Consider the following 16,042-nt stretch of genomic DNA (forward strand, 5'->3'; position numbering starts at 1 on the left):
GAGACTGTCTCAAAAGAAAAAAAAAAAAAATCTAATGGAGTTTTTGGGGGCAGAGATTAGAGTTCCTGATAACAGCTTTTGCTTCCTTATCTTCTTATTGAGGTTTTTTGTTTTATTTTGTTGTTGTTGTTGTTGTTTTAAATCCTAGACCTCAGTCTCATAATCCTTGTAGGATTACCAAGGGAAGGGTGTTTTTTGGTTTCTTTTTTTTTTTTCCCCAAGACAGAGCCTTGCTCTGTTGCCCAGGCTGGAGTGCAGTGGTGCTGTCTCAGCTCACTGCAAGCTCTGCCTCCCGGCTTCACGCCATTCTCCTGCCTCAGCCTCCCGAGTAGCTGGGACTACAGGCCCCCGCCACCACACCTGGCTAATTTTTTATATTTTTAGTAGAAACAGGGTTTCACTGTGTTACCCATGATGGTCTCAACCTCCTGCCCTCGTGATCCATTTGCCTTGGCCTCCCAAAGTGCTGGGATTACTGGCGTGAGCCACTGTGCCCGGCCTTTTTTTTTTTTTTTTTTTAAATCCTAGACCTCACCCTTATAATCATTGTAGCATTACCACCGTGAGGGTAAAACAGTGCATTGAGTTGACATTATTTAATGTCAAAATTGAGTTTTTTAAATGATGTGGAGCTTTTGGGTCTATTTGTTTATTTGATACTGCTACAAGTTTGTTACCCTGAGTAATTGAAACCTACCTTTAGCAAGGGCAAATATGTTCACTTGAGAAATGAATGTTGTCTTGAAACAATGTAAATTAAAACTAAACAAAATTCAATTCTTTTTCTTGGGAAATGTTCATATATTTCCTGGAAGCTTCTTTGAAATTAGTAAACATTATTAAAAAGATTCAAGGAAGTGAATGCACGCTCAAGTTTGACCCTTTAATTCAGAATGTCTAGTTTTGTAAGTATCAGTTATTCTTAATTTCCATCCTTCTAGTAATTGAAATACTTGTGGAATGAAGAGAAAAAAATTAAAGCTAAGCCGTCTTGTCCAATGTAATTCCACTAGAGCTCTGAGACTCTAAAGCTTAGAGCTACATCTATATTTTCAAGCACATCTACTTTAAGAAGAAAGTTTTGAGGAAACAAAGTTTTGATATACCTTTCCTTTTAAATAGATGAAGAACTTCCTGATTACATTATGGTGATGGTGGCCAACAAGAAAAGTCAGGACCAAATGACAGAGGATCTGTCCCTGTTTCTAGGGAACAACACAATTCGATTCACCGTATGGTATGTTTCTGAATTTTTGAGCCTCAGACCAAAGTTTGGCACAAGCCTGAGTTGATATTCTGTCCGAAGAGAGGTTCTTGACAGTTGAGTTAAGTTCACTTTGGAGAGGCAGTTTGTGAGTGATGAGGGCACAGCCTCTGTATTAGTCCGTTTTCACTCTGCTGTGAAGAAATACCCGAGACTGGGTAATTTCTGAAAGAGATTTAATTGACTCGAAGTTCCACATGGCTGGGGAGGCCCCAGGAAACTTACAGTCATGGCGGAAGGGGAAGCAAGCACCTTCTTCACAAGTCGGCAGGAAAGAGAAGAGTGAAGGAGGAACTTCCAGAGACTTACATAAAATCATCAGATCTCGTGAAAACTCACTGTCTCTTGAGAACTTGGGAACTCACTGTCTCATGAGAACTCACTGTCATGAGAACATCATGGGGGAAACCACCCCCATGATCCAGTCACCTCCCTCCCTTGACAGGTGGGGATTATAATTCAATATAAGAATTGGGTGGGGACACAGAGCCAAACCTTATCAGCCTCTGAAGCCAGACAGCCAAAGTTGAATCCTGGCCCTGTGTCTTGCCTTGGTTTTTCTAGCTATAAAATGGGAATAGTACAGTCACTTGCTTTATAAAATTATTTTGAGGATCAAATGGGCTAATATGTGTAAAGTACTTATAGGTGTCCCTAGCTCATTTCCCTAAGGGATTCTTAGTATATGTTGGCTGTACTTACTATGTTTCTTTTGTAAAGGTCTATATCTTTTTTTTTTGAGACAGGGTATTGCTCTGTCACCCAGGCTAGAGCACAGTAGTACAATCACAGCTCCCTGCAGCCTCGATCTCCTGATCTCAAATGATCATCCCATTGCAGTACCCTCCCTCCTGCACTCCCCACGCCTGGCTAGTTTGTAAATTTTTTGTTGAGGCAGGGTCTTAGTATGTTGACCTGGATGATCTTGAACTCCTGGGCTCAAGCAGTCCTCCCGCCTTGGCCTTCAGAAGTCTTGGGGTTATAGGTGTGAGCCACCGCACCTGGCCAGCTTCTGTATCTTATAGTTCCTTTTCCCGCACTAAAACCAGTTACAGATGTTTTTTTGAACTGGATTGGCTTCTTATATTGCCTTTTACAATGAGTTACCTTTTATAGGGCAAGGTTTTCTGTTTCTCACTTTTCTGGTTCTAACTTTTTTAGCTTTTTATTAAACTCACACCTTCATTTTGAGTAATAATTATAGCGTAATGTTATAGCATATTTTGAGATTATAAGTTTTTTTAAGTTTGGAATTTTAAAATAGGCAACTTTGCTTTTATACATAAATTACTGTTGTATGCCTTTAGTTGAGAATACTGACAAGAAGAGTAAGATTCAACTTAAGATGCTAGGTCCTAGTACCAGGTTTGAGGTAAAGTGAAGATGAGGGCTGGAGGATAATGATGTAGCTGAGAATAGACACAAGAAATACTTTGTTAGGCCCCTCAGACTAGGAACTACCAGTTACCATAAAAGGTGATGATGTAGCAAAAGTTAAGTAAGCAAGTGGCCTGCTAAATTTGAATGGCAAGAGGAGGCACTAAGTGGGGAGATGAGCCTGGTTAAGTTCTTGCCTTTATACCAAAGGTTGTCTTCAAGGTGTTTTTGCCCCAGTAGGCAACTGTATGCTTATCAGTCTTCTTGAAATTCTGCACAGAATTCTCTGGGTTTATACATTGCACAAATTTGAAGAACGTTGTATAGTGGTCATCAGTTGTTATGATACACACACTGCTGCCTCACTGTGGGTGACCCAACCCATTTGTTACAATTTGTCCCCAGAGGTTATTCCCTCCCAGCCCCCCGCAAAAAAAGATGGTGGGGCTTTTGACTGGGGAAATTACCATTATTGTGAGTACTATTTTTATTTCTAAAGTCCAGCCAATCTAAGATGGAAGATTGACTGAGTAGATCCTTTTCTCCAAAAACTTGATGAAATACTTTAGACAGATTTTTAAAACAGACTACTAAGTGAATTTAAAACCAGATTGATTCAACATTCTCATCTGGCCATAAATTCAGTTCTTTAATATGTGCTGATGCAAAGGGTGATGTCCCCATTTTGGCACTTTGCTTTCTTAAGTTAGTGTTAACACTAGCCCCAAACAGACTATTGTGATTATTTGGAGCCTTGAAGTAATTGTGTCCATGGGGACAGTAGCGTGTGACTAGGGTTCTCATTGAAATATGAGATTTCTGGCATTTTTGGGGAGGTACTGGGAAGGGATGTGAGGCAAATTACCTCATTTATAACTACCAAAACAGGTTATGTTACAAGCAAGATTACAGCCTTACAGCATCAGTTTTGAAAGTATTAAGAGTGAAATGATACAGCATATTTTGAGATAACTTTTTTTAATCTCTCAGAATTAAGTTGTCCAAGAAGCCATCTAATTTAAGCAGTTAATATAAGCTGCTTAAATGGTTGTAATAATAAGCAATATTACATGTTTATGATACTTGTTTTACTGTAAGCTACAGTAAATCTTTAGTACTTAGAAAACAGGGTGACATATTTTGTAGACTAAGACTCTGGTCAGATGATTTTCTTTCCCATATTTTTGCATAGGCTAGATGTTGAAAACAGTGAAGAAAAAAAATATTTTTTATTGATTTCTGTAGGATTTATACAAATCCTTTTTTTAAAAATGTGAAATTTGAAAGTTAATTTTAATACAATTTATTCACTAAATATAGCTTATCAGTATTTATCTCGGCTGGGTGCGGTGGCTCATGCCTGTAATCTCAGCACTCTGGGAGGCCGAGGCAGGTGGTTCTCTCAAGTCCAGTACTTCAAGACCAGCCTGGACAACATGGTGAAACCCCATCTCTATTTAAAAATAATAAAAATATTTTAAAAATTTTTAAAAAAATCTCTGAATCTAATGTCATAAATTTAGAGTGACGGTTGAATTGAAATCTTAATGGAGGCTTTATTGTTTTTTGTTTTTTTCTCAGGCTTCATGGTGTATTAGATAAACTTCGCTCTGTAACGACTGGTAAGATTCATAACATTGTTTTTTTTTTAAATTTCTGCTTGCAATGGCATATGATTTGTTTCTTTCTAAAGTCATTTATAGTGCTTTGGGAAAAACCCATGACTTTCAAAACAGTGGTTCATTTGAACTTTTTTAGAAAGCACATATTTTTATGAACTTAAGACCAGTAAATTTAATATAATTCAAAGATATTTAAGTGTAGGAGAGGGAGCAGTGCACTTTATCCGAAGGAAATAATTACATATGTGTGCAGAGATTTAGCCTCAAGGATATTTCAGTATTTTATAATTGAAAACAATTTAAAAGTTCAATAATAATAAATGAAATTTTTTTATTACCATGTGTGAAATAATATTCAACTATTGAAAATAATGTTATGGAAGAATAACATGAGAGTATACACACATAAGATACATGTTTTCAAAAATGTGTATATATGCTCTTCCCCCCAAAAATCACCTTTGAGATAATTGGTGATTTTTATTTATGTTTTTAAATTTTTCTGCAATAAACACATATTGCTTTTGAATTGGTGATGAGGAAGGAAAAGACCTAAAGTAATAAAAATAGATGGCTGGGCAGGGTGGCTCACACCTGTAATCCCAGCATTTTGGGAGACCAAGGTGGGCGGATCATGAGCTCAGGAGATCGAGACCATCCTGGCCAACCAACATGGTGAAACTCCGTCTCTACTAAAAATATAAAAATTAGCTGGGCGTCATGGTGCGTGCTTGTAATCCCAGCTCCCCAGGAGGCTGAGGCAGGAGAATCGCTTGAACCAGGGATTTGGAGGTGGCAATGAGCTGAGAACGCACCACTGCACTCCAGCCTGGCGACAGAGCGAGAGTCCATCTCAAAATAAGTAAATAAAAATAAAAATAGATTAAAAGGACTGTATTTTTCTTTTCAGAACCCTCTAGTCTAAAGTCGTCTGATACCAACATCTTTGATAGTAACGTGCCTTCAAACAAGAGCAATTTCAGTCGGGGAGATGAGAGGAGGCATGAAGCTGCAGTGCCACCACTTGCCATTCCTAGCACGAGACCTGAAAAAAGAGATTCCAGAGTTTCTACGAGTTCACAGGAGTCAAAAACCACTAATGTCAGGTAAGAGTCCGGTGTAGACCTGCTGTGGGCAGATGGCTTTGTGTATGTGACATTTTTATTAGTTTTTATATCTTTCAGTTTGCTGTTCTCAGCAATTTTTAGGAACAGTGAAGTGGTCATGAGCAGTTTTTTGAATAAAATAATGGATAAGATCTAAGTATGATTATCTTTCATCACAAATTTAGTAAATCAAAGTTTAAAGAAAGTGCAATTTCAAAGTAGTTTCGAATGGAATACCTAAAGGGAGTATCCTCAGTTTTTGCCTTGAAATTTTTCAAGTAAGCATTCTTTAAAGATTTGGAGATAATTGCCCTAATTTACTTGTAATACGTTTTGTTGTTCTTTTAAATAGGCAGACTTATGATGATGGAGCTGCAACCCGACTAATGTCAACAGTGAAGCCTTTGAGGGAGCCAGCACCCTCTGAAGATGTGATTGATATTAAGCCAGAACCAGATGATCTCATTGACGAAGACCTCAACTTTGTGCAGGAGAATCCCTTATCTCAGAAAAAACCTACAGTGACACTTACATATGGTTCTTCTCGCCCTTCTATTGAAATTTATCGACCACCTGCAAGTAGAAATGCAGATAGTGGTGTTCATTTAAACAGGTTGCAATTTCAACAGCAGCAAAATAGTATTCATGCTGCCAAGCAGCTTGATATGCAGAATAGTTGGGTATATGAAACAGGACGTTTGTGTGAACCAGAAGTGCTTAACAGCTTAGAAGAAACGTATAGTCCATTCTTTAGAAACAACTCGGAGAAAATGAGTATGGAGGTTTGTATGTACTTTTAAATTCTGGCTTATTAGGCTAAAATTCAGCAGTTCTTGATACTAAATAATATATGAAGTAGCTAAACACATATACCAAGTTTATTTTATTTTACTTTTTGAGAAGGAGTTTCGCTCTTGTGGCCCAGGCTGGAGTGCGATGGCGCCATCTCAGCTCACTGCAACCTCCGCCTCCTGGGCTCAAGCGATTCTCCTACCTCAGCCTCCCAAATAGCTGGGATTACTCGCCACCATGCCTGGCTAATTTTTTATATTTTTAATAGAGGTGGGTTTCACCATGTTGGCCAGGCTGGTCTTGAAATCCTGACCTTGTGATCCACCTGCCTGGGCCTCCCAAAGTGTTGGGATTACAGACGTGAGCCACGGCGCCCAGCCCCAAGTTTATTTTTAAATTGTTTTATCTGCTGTATCTCTTGGTATACCAGATTTTCCTCTCCATGGCTTGCTCCTAGAGTTCTTTTATGTCACATCTGTATACCTTTTTGGGATTTTCAGCATTTGAGATAGCTTTAATCTTAAATTAATTTGGGGGGGGGGGTTTCAGATCAATTTTAGATTGTTCATGGTAATTGCTAGTAAGCAACTAATTAACTCCGTTTTATTAGTTTCCTCAGTAGCACTGTATGCAGCTGTTAATAAAATAAAGTTCTAATTTTTGTTTTAGCTAAAGGTTGACTGGTAAGGATAATATTTATATTATTTATTTATTTGTTTATTTTGATATGGTGTCTCACTCTGTCGGCCAGGCTGGAGTGCAGTGGCGTGATCTTGGCTCACTGCATCCTGCACTCCCAGGTTCTAGTGATTCTTCTGCCTCAGCCTCCTGAGTAGCTGGGATTACAGGCGTATGCTACCACGCTCAGCTAATTTTTGTATTTTTAGTAGAGACGGGGTTTCACCATATTGGCCAGGCTGGTCTCGAAATCCTGACTTTGTGATCCGCCCATGATGGCCTTCCAAAGTACTAGGATTACAAATGTGAGCCACCACGCCTGTCCTCATATTTATATTTTTATGCAAAACCAAAAAATACTCTGAATTTCTCATATTACCGTGTACTATTTTTTTCTTAAAATGGAAACATTTTGTAGAACTTTTGTTTTCTGAAATTAAGTAAGCATAAATCTTATCTGATTGCAGGATGAAAACTTTCGGAAGAGAAAGTTGCCTGTGGTAAGTTCAGTTGTTAAAGTGAAAAAGTTCAATCATGATGGAGAAGAGGAGGAAGAAGATGATGATTATGGGTCTCGAACAGGAAGCATCTCCAGCAGTGTGTCTGTGCCAGCAAAGCCTGAAAGGAGGTACCTTGAACGTGGCTGTAAATTCAGCTTTAACTGCCTTGGTAGAGTCTTCTGATTTCTTGAAGAGAATAATCACAAAAATAATTTTTGTTTGTTTTTTGAGACGGAGCCTCGCTCTGTCAACCAGGCTGGAGTGCAGTGGCACGATCTCAGCTTACTGCAACCTCTGCCTCTCAGGTTCAAGTAATTCTCCTGATTCAGCCTCCTGAATGGCTGGAATCATGGGTGCGCACCACCACGACCAGCTAATTTTTGTATTTTTAGTAGAGATGGTGTTTCACCACGTTGGACCAGGCAGGTGTCGAACTCCTGACCTCAGGTGATCTGCCCTCCTCGGCCTCCCAAAGTGTTGGGATTACAGGCGTGAACCACCGCACCTGGCATACATATTTAATGTAATACCATGTAAGACTTTTTCATTGGGTTTTGAGAAACACGTTAATGAGAGAAATTGCTTAACATTGGAGAGGAATGCAGAGAATATTGACTAATATGATGGCGGAGTGAGGGGGAACAACATCAATTAAGATTCACATTTATTATTTAAAAAAACTAAAAGGGGCCTAGACATGGTGGCTCATGCCTGTACCTAGCACTTTGGGAGGCTGAGGCAGGAGGATTGCTTGAGACCAGGAGTTTGAGACCAGCCTGGGCAATGCAGTGAGTCTTTGTCTGTACAAAACTAAAATAAATTCCCTGGTCATTTTGGCAGGCACCTGTAGTCCTAGACTGGATAGGCTGATGTGGAAGGATTGCTTGAGCCTAGAAGTTTAAGGCTGCAGTGATACTACACTCCAGCCTGGGTGAGAGAGTAAAACTCTGTCTCGAAAAAAATAATAGTAAGGTTCCAGTGTAGTTGACGTTTTCTAAAAACTGCAGCTAGTCTGAAACCTAGAGAAGGTTGTGGTAAAGGCATAATAGATGCATGACCTGTGGAGAACTGAAATTTAAAGTTTAATAAAAATACCTTTCTTAACTCTTTTAGACCTTCTCTTCCACCTTCTAAACAAGCTAACAAGAATCTGATTTTGAAGGCTATCTCTGAAGCTCAAGAATCCGTAACAAAAACAACTAACTACTCTACAGGTAATTTAAATGTATTATGTTTACACTTGGTAAGACATTTCTGTAATTCTTGAGTAAGCTGAAAACGATTGCTCCTTAAATTGTGGTAAAATAAAGGTGCCTGTCAGATGTCAAGACCAAGATGAGGTTCCCCTATAGAAGAATGGCTTTAAAAGGAGATTGACAGGTTTGAGAAACTTTGCAAACTGTTAATGGACTATAGTTTTTCAAGCACCATATAATGCCTTTTATACTCTTTTCAATGTTTGTGAAATATATAGTACGTAAACATTTTGAAGAGAATTTTGATGAAGTGGGACTTTCATGTTAGTAGCATTAGATTCAACATTAGATATAAATTTATGATGTATAAATGGGAGTACAATTGGATAATAATAGGCGGCTGAAGTTATAGTTTGTTAAACAGTAGTTTATAAACGAGGTTGGTTTCTTCCCTTTTGGTGGAACTCGTTAATAGAATATAAGGCAGAGAACTGACTCATTTGTGATGTTCCTGCTCCAATTGTGGTGGAAGTACTAAATCATTTTATGAGAGAATATAGAAGTATTACATGTTTTCAAAACAAGAGATGAATCAGCAGTAAGCTGGTCTTACGGAAAGCTGATTCTGAAATGCAGACAACTGATGGGTGTCATTTTGTGTTGTCATTAAATTCTGTACTCTGTGGCCGACCTGTTGTAGCCAATGTGTAAACTTGTGTTAACAAGCTGATGGTGATGAGCTACTCTAAAAAGATGTAAGTTTTGCTGTGGATTTGATGGATGTACTTACAGCATTGCCCTGCTTGTCCACTCTCTCTTGCTTCTCTCTTTTGTGACCCCGTTCCTAAAGTGAGGTAAACTGTAGCCATCAGTTTTTTTGTTTGTTTTCTTTGAGGCGGAGTCTTGCTCCATTGCCCAGGCTGGAGTGCAGTGGTGTGATCTTGGCTCACTGCAACCTCTGCCTTCTGGGTCCAAGTGATCCTCCTGCCTCAGCCTCTCAAGTAGCTGGGACTACAGGCGCCCACCAACTTGCCAGGCTAATTTTTTTGTATTTTTAGTAGAGATGGGGTTCCTCCATGTTGGCCAGGCTGGTCTCGTACCCCTGACCTCAGGTGATCACCTGACTTGGCCTCCCAAAATGCTGGGATTACAGGTGTGAGCCACCGCGCCTGGCACCATCAGTTTTTGGTCCTGATACTTGCCTGTCCTCTTGGTTCTCCTCATCCCTAATTTAACCTTGAACACTAAATTCGACAGGTTTTTGCATATAAAATAAGGATTATCAGGCAAATGCCCACTCTTGACCTAATGGTATATCTACATTTCATTTCCTGATCTATCAGCAATATTAATTGTCTAGAATGATGAGAAGTTTAGAGAATGTCCATGGCTTTGAACATTTCTTTCTTTACCTAGGTTATCTAAATTACAATTTGAAACTGATATAAGATCATGAAGCTAAGCTTAAATAAACCGCGTTTTGTTGAAAATTAATACATATGTACTGTATTGTATTCATGGCTTGTGGTTGTATGGACATTGTTTACATATGTTTGGATAAATAGGTCAGGTATCTATCTCAGTAATGTTGTAAGAAAAAATGAATGGTATCTATGGATTGAACTCCTCATATATATGTTCTTTTCTTTTTTTTGGAGACAGAGTCTGACTCTGTTGCCCAGGCTGGAGTGCACAGTGGCACAGTCTTGGCTCACTGCAACCTCTGCCTTCTGGGTTTAAGCAATTCTTCTCCCTCAGCCTCCTGAGTAGTTGGGATTACAGGTGTGTGCCACCACGCCCAGCTAATGTTTGTATTTTTAGTAGAAATGAGGTTTTACCATGTTGGCCAGGCTGGTCTCAAACTCCTGACCTCAAGTGATCCACCCGCCTTGCCTCCCAAAGTGCTGAGATTACAGGCATGAGCCACTGTGCCCAGCCCAAACTCCTCGTATGTTCTAAACCAGAGGAGGCATTTGTATTTAGTATGACATAGTCACTGTTGAGTTTTGATGTATTACTGCATTTGTATTTCTATCTTTTTTGCTTTTATGTGAAAGTCCCACAGAAACAGACCCTTCCAGTTGCTCCCAGAACTCGAACTTCTCAAGAAGAATTGCTAGCAGAAGTGGTCCAGGGACAAAGTAGGACCCCCAGAATAAGTCCCCCCATTAAAGAAGAGGAAACAAAAGGAGATTCTGTAGAAAAAAATCAAGGTAATAACTTAAATGATATTTCACTCTTTACTACAGTTTTTTCATGAGGCATTGAATATTTTCCAGTGAATTTTTATGAAATGGTACACTTTGAAAAAAGTGATGATTAAGCCCAGAAATAGAATGAGAAGGATACCATGAGGAAGGTTCATACCAACACTTTCCAGAAACTTTTTTTTTTTTTTAAAGAGGTAGGGTCTTGCTGTGTTGCCCAGGCAGGCTTCAAACTCCTGGGCTCAAGCAGTTCTCCTGCCTCAGCATCCTTAGTAGCTGGAAGTGTGTACAAGTGTGTGCCACTGCACCCAGCCTTTTCTAGAAATTTTTGTAAGTCTTTTTATTGTGGAAAATTTTAATATTCTCAAAAATGGAAAGGCTAGTATAGTGAGCTCTCATGAACCCAGTCATTAAGCCTTAGTTGTTATCAGAATTTTGCAAGTCTTTAGATAGCTCCTTCTTAAAGATATATTTATTTCTGCATTCTTTCTTTTCCTCTTTTTGTTGATCCTGCCCGTTTACCTGAACTTGAAATGTTAGTTATCTTTAAATCTCCCCCCCTCTCTTAAGCATCCTGTCTCTGACCTCCCATATGTGTCCCAGCAACCCTCATGCTTAACATACTTCAATTTGCTTCCAGCTCTTTTTTTTTTTTTTTTTTTTTTTGCTTTTTTCTCAGCTTTCTCCCCCAATTCCTATACAATCTTTTGACTTTGAAAGTGTGTCTCTCATCTTCTAACTCCTTTGTGAAAGTGTCTCCCGCCGCCTCCTCACTGCCCAGAACTAACGCTGTTAGTTTGAACTTTTGGTGTCTCTGTTACCTGGATCCCTGGGCCTGCACAGCCCTTCTCCACGACTCTTCAAACCTTTTGTTTCTTCTGTCATCAAGGATTCTTGTTTCTTCTGTTTCTTTTTCTACAAAGATTTGAATTTTAAAACCCCACCAAAAAAACCTATATGCTTATTATGTTACTTCTCACATCCTTCTCAAGAACCTTTGAATGTATTTTTTCATTTCTCCAAAACTGTCCTTTAAATTGTTCCAGGTTTCATGAAACCTTATGATTTCAACATTGTCAGTTCTGTATTTGTCTCCTCATTGTGTCTCTTTAAAAAATTTTTACTGTATTGTATAGTTTGCTATGACAGTGTTATGTGCTGTTCTGATAAGTGATAGGCCTGAGGACAAGACCTGTTTGGCACCCAAACGGCAGGTACCAATTGGAAAATGTGAATGGGCCAAATTGAGAAGAGTAGCTGAAACTGAGGAGGGATTTTGCACAGTGCAGTGACAGATGAGGCTGACCTGAAAGGGCTGTAGTGGTCTACTCCCTATGGAGTCTGTAATGTGTTGCACCAATGTTTTCTTCAAAGACAGGACTCTACATGAGAGTCTTGGAGTGGAGTCAAATGGAGCAGGGAAACAGTAGAGAAAAGGAAAGGATGTCAGATAAAAATAGAGGAAAACAATAGGAAATCTCAAAGCAAGGTGCCATATTTTTTAACATCACAAAATCAGCAGAAGGAGGTTGTGGATTCTGAAGTTAGAATAGCTATCCAAAGCAAACTTTCCCCTAAAATGAACAATAGAAAAGTATCAATGTCCTGTGCCAAATTAAAAGATAAAAGGGAATAAAAGACAAAATAGCACTGTTTCAGTGAAAGCATGTTGAAAAGTATACCAAAAAGAAATATAATTTCAAAGTGAGCTAGAAGACATTATTTAAATAACACAAGACAAAACCAAGAGAAACATAAAACAGAAAAACTTTGAGGCTGGGTGCAGTGGCTCATGCCTGTAATCCCAACACTTTGGCAGGCTGAGGCAGGAGGATCACTTGAGACTAGCCTGGGCAGCATAGCAAAACCATGTCTCTACAAAAAATAAAAACATTAGCTGGGCGAGGTATACACCGGTAGTCCTCTCTCCTTGGGAGGCTGAGGTGGGAGGATTGCTGAAGCCCAGGAGGCTGAGGTTGCAGTGAGCCATGATCATACCATTGCCCTCCAGGGAGGCGGAGGTGAGAGGATTGCTGGAGCACAGGAGGCTGAGGTTGCAGTGAGCCATGATCATGCCATTGTCATCTAGTTTGGGTGACAGAGTGAGACCCTGTCTCAAAATAAATGAAGACTAAATTAGAAAGAACTCAAGAATTGGTGTGTCTTAATAAGATAAAACATCATGCGTGTAATCCCAGCAATTTGGGAGGCCAAGGCAGGGGGATCACTTGAGGCCAGTTCAAGATCAGCCAGGGCAACATAGCAAGACCTTATGGCTACAGAAAATAGTAATTTAAAAATAAATAAAACATCTTCAGAGAAATTGAAGATAAAAGACAACATTTTACAAGTCGAAAAGAAAGGGCTCATGAGAAAGTGGCAAATATTGAATACAGGCAATAGAAATACAGTATATTTATAATAGGAATCTCCAAAGAAGCAATATTCAGAGGAACAGAATAAGCGTTAACTGTCTTTCAAGAAGACTTTCTTGAAGTGAAAACATATTTGAAACTGTTGTCTGAAAAATTGCACAGTATACCTGAGAATATTTACCCAGAACCATAACACTAAGATGTATTATATAATTAATGAAATTTTAAAAAGAAAAAAAATCATTTGAACATTTAGGCAAAAGGGGCACATAACTTAGAAGAAAAAGAAAGTAGATTATCATCAGACTTTTCAGCAGCATCACTTTTGTGCTGGAAGAAAATGGACTAGCATATTTAAGATACTCCAGAAAAGAAAATGTGAGCCAAGAATTTAATGTCCAGCAAAAGTGACCTTTAGAAGTGATCCGGCACCAACTGTTATCTATATGCAGAAATTCAGAGACTGCTATTCCCATGAACTTTTCTTAGGGAATCTAATGGAGGATGAGCTTCAGACAAGTAAAAGCCTGTTGTCCTGAATTTACATTGGAAATTTTTTGGAACGCACATTGTATTTTATATATAAATGTATTTTTTTCTAGTTCTGTCTACTGGAAGGGCGTAGAAACATTCGTCAACCGTTAGCATCATCTGTAGTTCCCAGATTGTGGTCTTGGAATACTTCCTATTTAAAAAATTAGGCTTCTTGGGCCGGGTGCGGTGGCTCACGCTTGTAATACTAGCATTTTGGGAAGCCAAGGTGGGTGCATCACCTGAGGTCAGGAGTTCAAAACCAGCCTGGCCAGCATGGTGAAACCCCATCTCTACTAAAAATACAAAAAATTAGCTGGGTGTTGTGGTATGCGCCTGTAATCCCAGCTACTCAGGAGGCTGAGGCAGGAGAATCGCTTGGACCTGGGAGGTGGAGGTTGCAGTGAGCGGAGATTGTTCCACTGTACTCCAGCCTGGTCAACAGAGTGAGATTCCATCTCAGTCAATCAATCAATCAATCAATAGGCTTCTTGAGAAATGTCTTTTTCCAGGTCTGGAGCAGGAAATGTTAACATGATCCTGGAAGGGCTCAACATCCCAGATAACAAAGAAGCTGTCAGTGAATGGTAGATCATGTCCAAAGGATGCAGGAGCCAACTTAGAGAGATTTCCCTTGGCCAAAAAGGGAATTATTTGAGATTCAGTAGGTGTAAAAATGGCAGTGGATTAAAGCCCATTTAAGTCCACAATTTCATAATGACATTTTTAAAAAGTAAGCCCTAACTGGTCAGCTTCTGGAAGATAGTAGATACTCATTCATTGTCTTGAAAACTGGGTAAATAAAATAATTGAACATTTATGCTGTCTTTTCTGTAAGAATGATACCACTGGGTAACCCCATAGGACAGGAGTTGGCATCTGTTGGAACCAAACCGTGTCTATTCATGTATGTATTGTCCATGGCTACTTTCATACTACAACCTTAGTTGAATAGTTGCAACAGACCATATAGCTTACATAGCCTAAAACAGCCTAAAAGATTTGCCAACCTCTGATATAGTAGATGAGAGAAACATTTTCTTTTAAAATGATTTCAGCTAATAAGAGAACAAGATGGTAGAATTAGAGTTTTGCTTTTAAGAGTGAAAACCAGTTGTTTTGTGCCTCTTGATACAAAAGAACAGAACTTTAGTCTTGCCAAAAATGTAAACCTAAGTCATCAAGCTTCCAGTCCAGCAGTCAGTTTGCAAGAAGTTACAGAGCCAGAGGAGTATGTTGGTTGAGCTTCACCATGAGTGTGCAGCTGGAAAAATAGTCTGGGACACTATGGGTCGTATAGCCCGGGAATTTGAGATTAAAAGGAAAATAAAAGGAGCAGGATTAAACTAGTGGCTAGGGATAGCCAGTATGTGTGAAACTGTAAAGAATCTCCAGGCGTTAATATAAAAGGCACATAGGGGTTGCTTTTGAAGAGGATTGATAAAGATGGAGCACACAGAGGCTTCTGGGCTGGCAGGTGACGTTCTCTCTTTTGGCTTGGATGGTAGTCAGAAGGGTGTTTTGCCTTATGAAAATTCATTAAGCTGTATGTTTGTGTGGTTTTCTATATTGTGTTTTCAAAAGGGATAATTGAAATGGTGTCAGGTACCTTTGCTGATGAGGACTTTGGTATTACTAGATATATTCACAAGTGTGAAGTGATACTGCAAGCAACTGTTATCTGTTAACGTGGTAACTCACTGTTGTATAGTAAAATCTGGGGCAGGTTTTTAAAATATAAACTTGCACATGTATTGGCATAAGTTATTGATAGCTTTTTTTTTCTTCTTTTGTTTGAGCAGATAACATTCTCTCTTTTCTCTGGTGTCTTTATTTTTACTAGCGCACCCACCTCATAATATGTGTACTTTTTCCTTTTTGTCTTTCCATCAGTCTGTCACTTGAAGTATATTTTGCCCAAAGACTTAACAGCAATTATTGTGGCTTTATTATTATTTATTTTTATTTTTATTTTTATTTTTTTTTGGTGTTTGTTTTCTATTGCATTGACCTCTGCTTTTTTTTTTTTTTTTTTTTTTTTTTAAGAGGCGAGGTCTCATTGTCGCCTAGGCTAGACTACAGTGGCACAGTTGTAGCTCACTACAACCTCAAACACCTGGGCTCAAATGATCCTCCCGCCTCAGGGACCATACGCACACGCCACCATGCCCAGCTAATGTTTAAGTTTTTTTTGTAAAGATGGAGTCTCACTCTGTTGCCCAGGCTAGTCTTGAACCCCTGAGCTCAAGCAGTCCTCTTGCCTCAGCCTCCCAAAGTGCTTGGTTTACAAGGGTGAGCCACTGCACCTGGCCCGACTTCTCTTTTAATTTATCCTTCCATATTTTAAAAATTATTTACCTCAGCCTGTCTTCTTCTCAAATGTAGGCACTTAAG

The 16,042-nt window shown here is 39.1% G+C and overlaps 1 protein-coding gene across 15 annotated transcripts in view; it reads left to right on the forward strand.

Moving 5' to 3' along the window:
* The window catches only part of ZC3H14 (zinc finger CCCH-type containing 14), a 47,138-nt gene that overhangs the window by 3,911 nt on the left and 27,185 nt on the right, over positions 1–16,042 (forward strand). For 13 of the 15 annotated variants that reach the window (XM_037984371.2, XM_007987536.3, XM_037984366.2 and 10 more), the window contains exons 3-9: positions 1,123–1,237; positions 4,223–4,263; positions 5,174–5,369; positions 5,722–6,151; positions 7,307–7,467; positions 8,453–8,553; positions 10,593–10,748. In XM_037984371.2, the coding sequence (XP_037840299.1) occupies positions 1,123–1,237; positions 4,223–4,263; positions 5,174–5,369; positions 5,722–6,151; positions 7,307–7,467; positions 8,453–8,553; positions 10,593–10,748 (1,200 nt within the window). The remainder of the gene's footprint in view (positions 1–1,122; positions 1,238–4,222; positions 4,264–5,173; positions 5,370–5,721; positions 6,152–7,306; positions 7,468–8,452; positions 8,554–10,592; positions 10,749–16,042) is intronic. The other 2 variants (XM_073011245.1, XM_073011247.1) reach the window with 1 other exon arrangement.

Source organism: Chlorocebus sabaeus, chromosome 24 (assembly GCF_047675955.1).
Source record: "Chlorocebus sabaeus isolate Y175 chromosome 24, mChlSab1.0.hap1, whole genome shotgun sequence".
NCBI classification, from domain to species: Eukaryota; Metazoa; Chordata; class Mammalia; order Primates; family Cercopithecidae; genus Chlorocebus; species Chlorocebus sabaeus.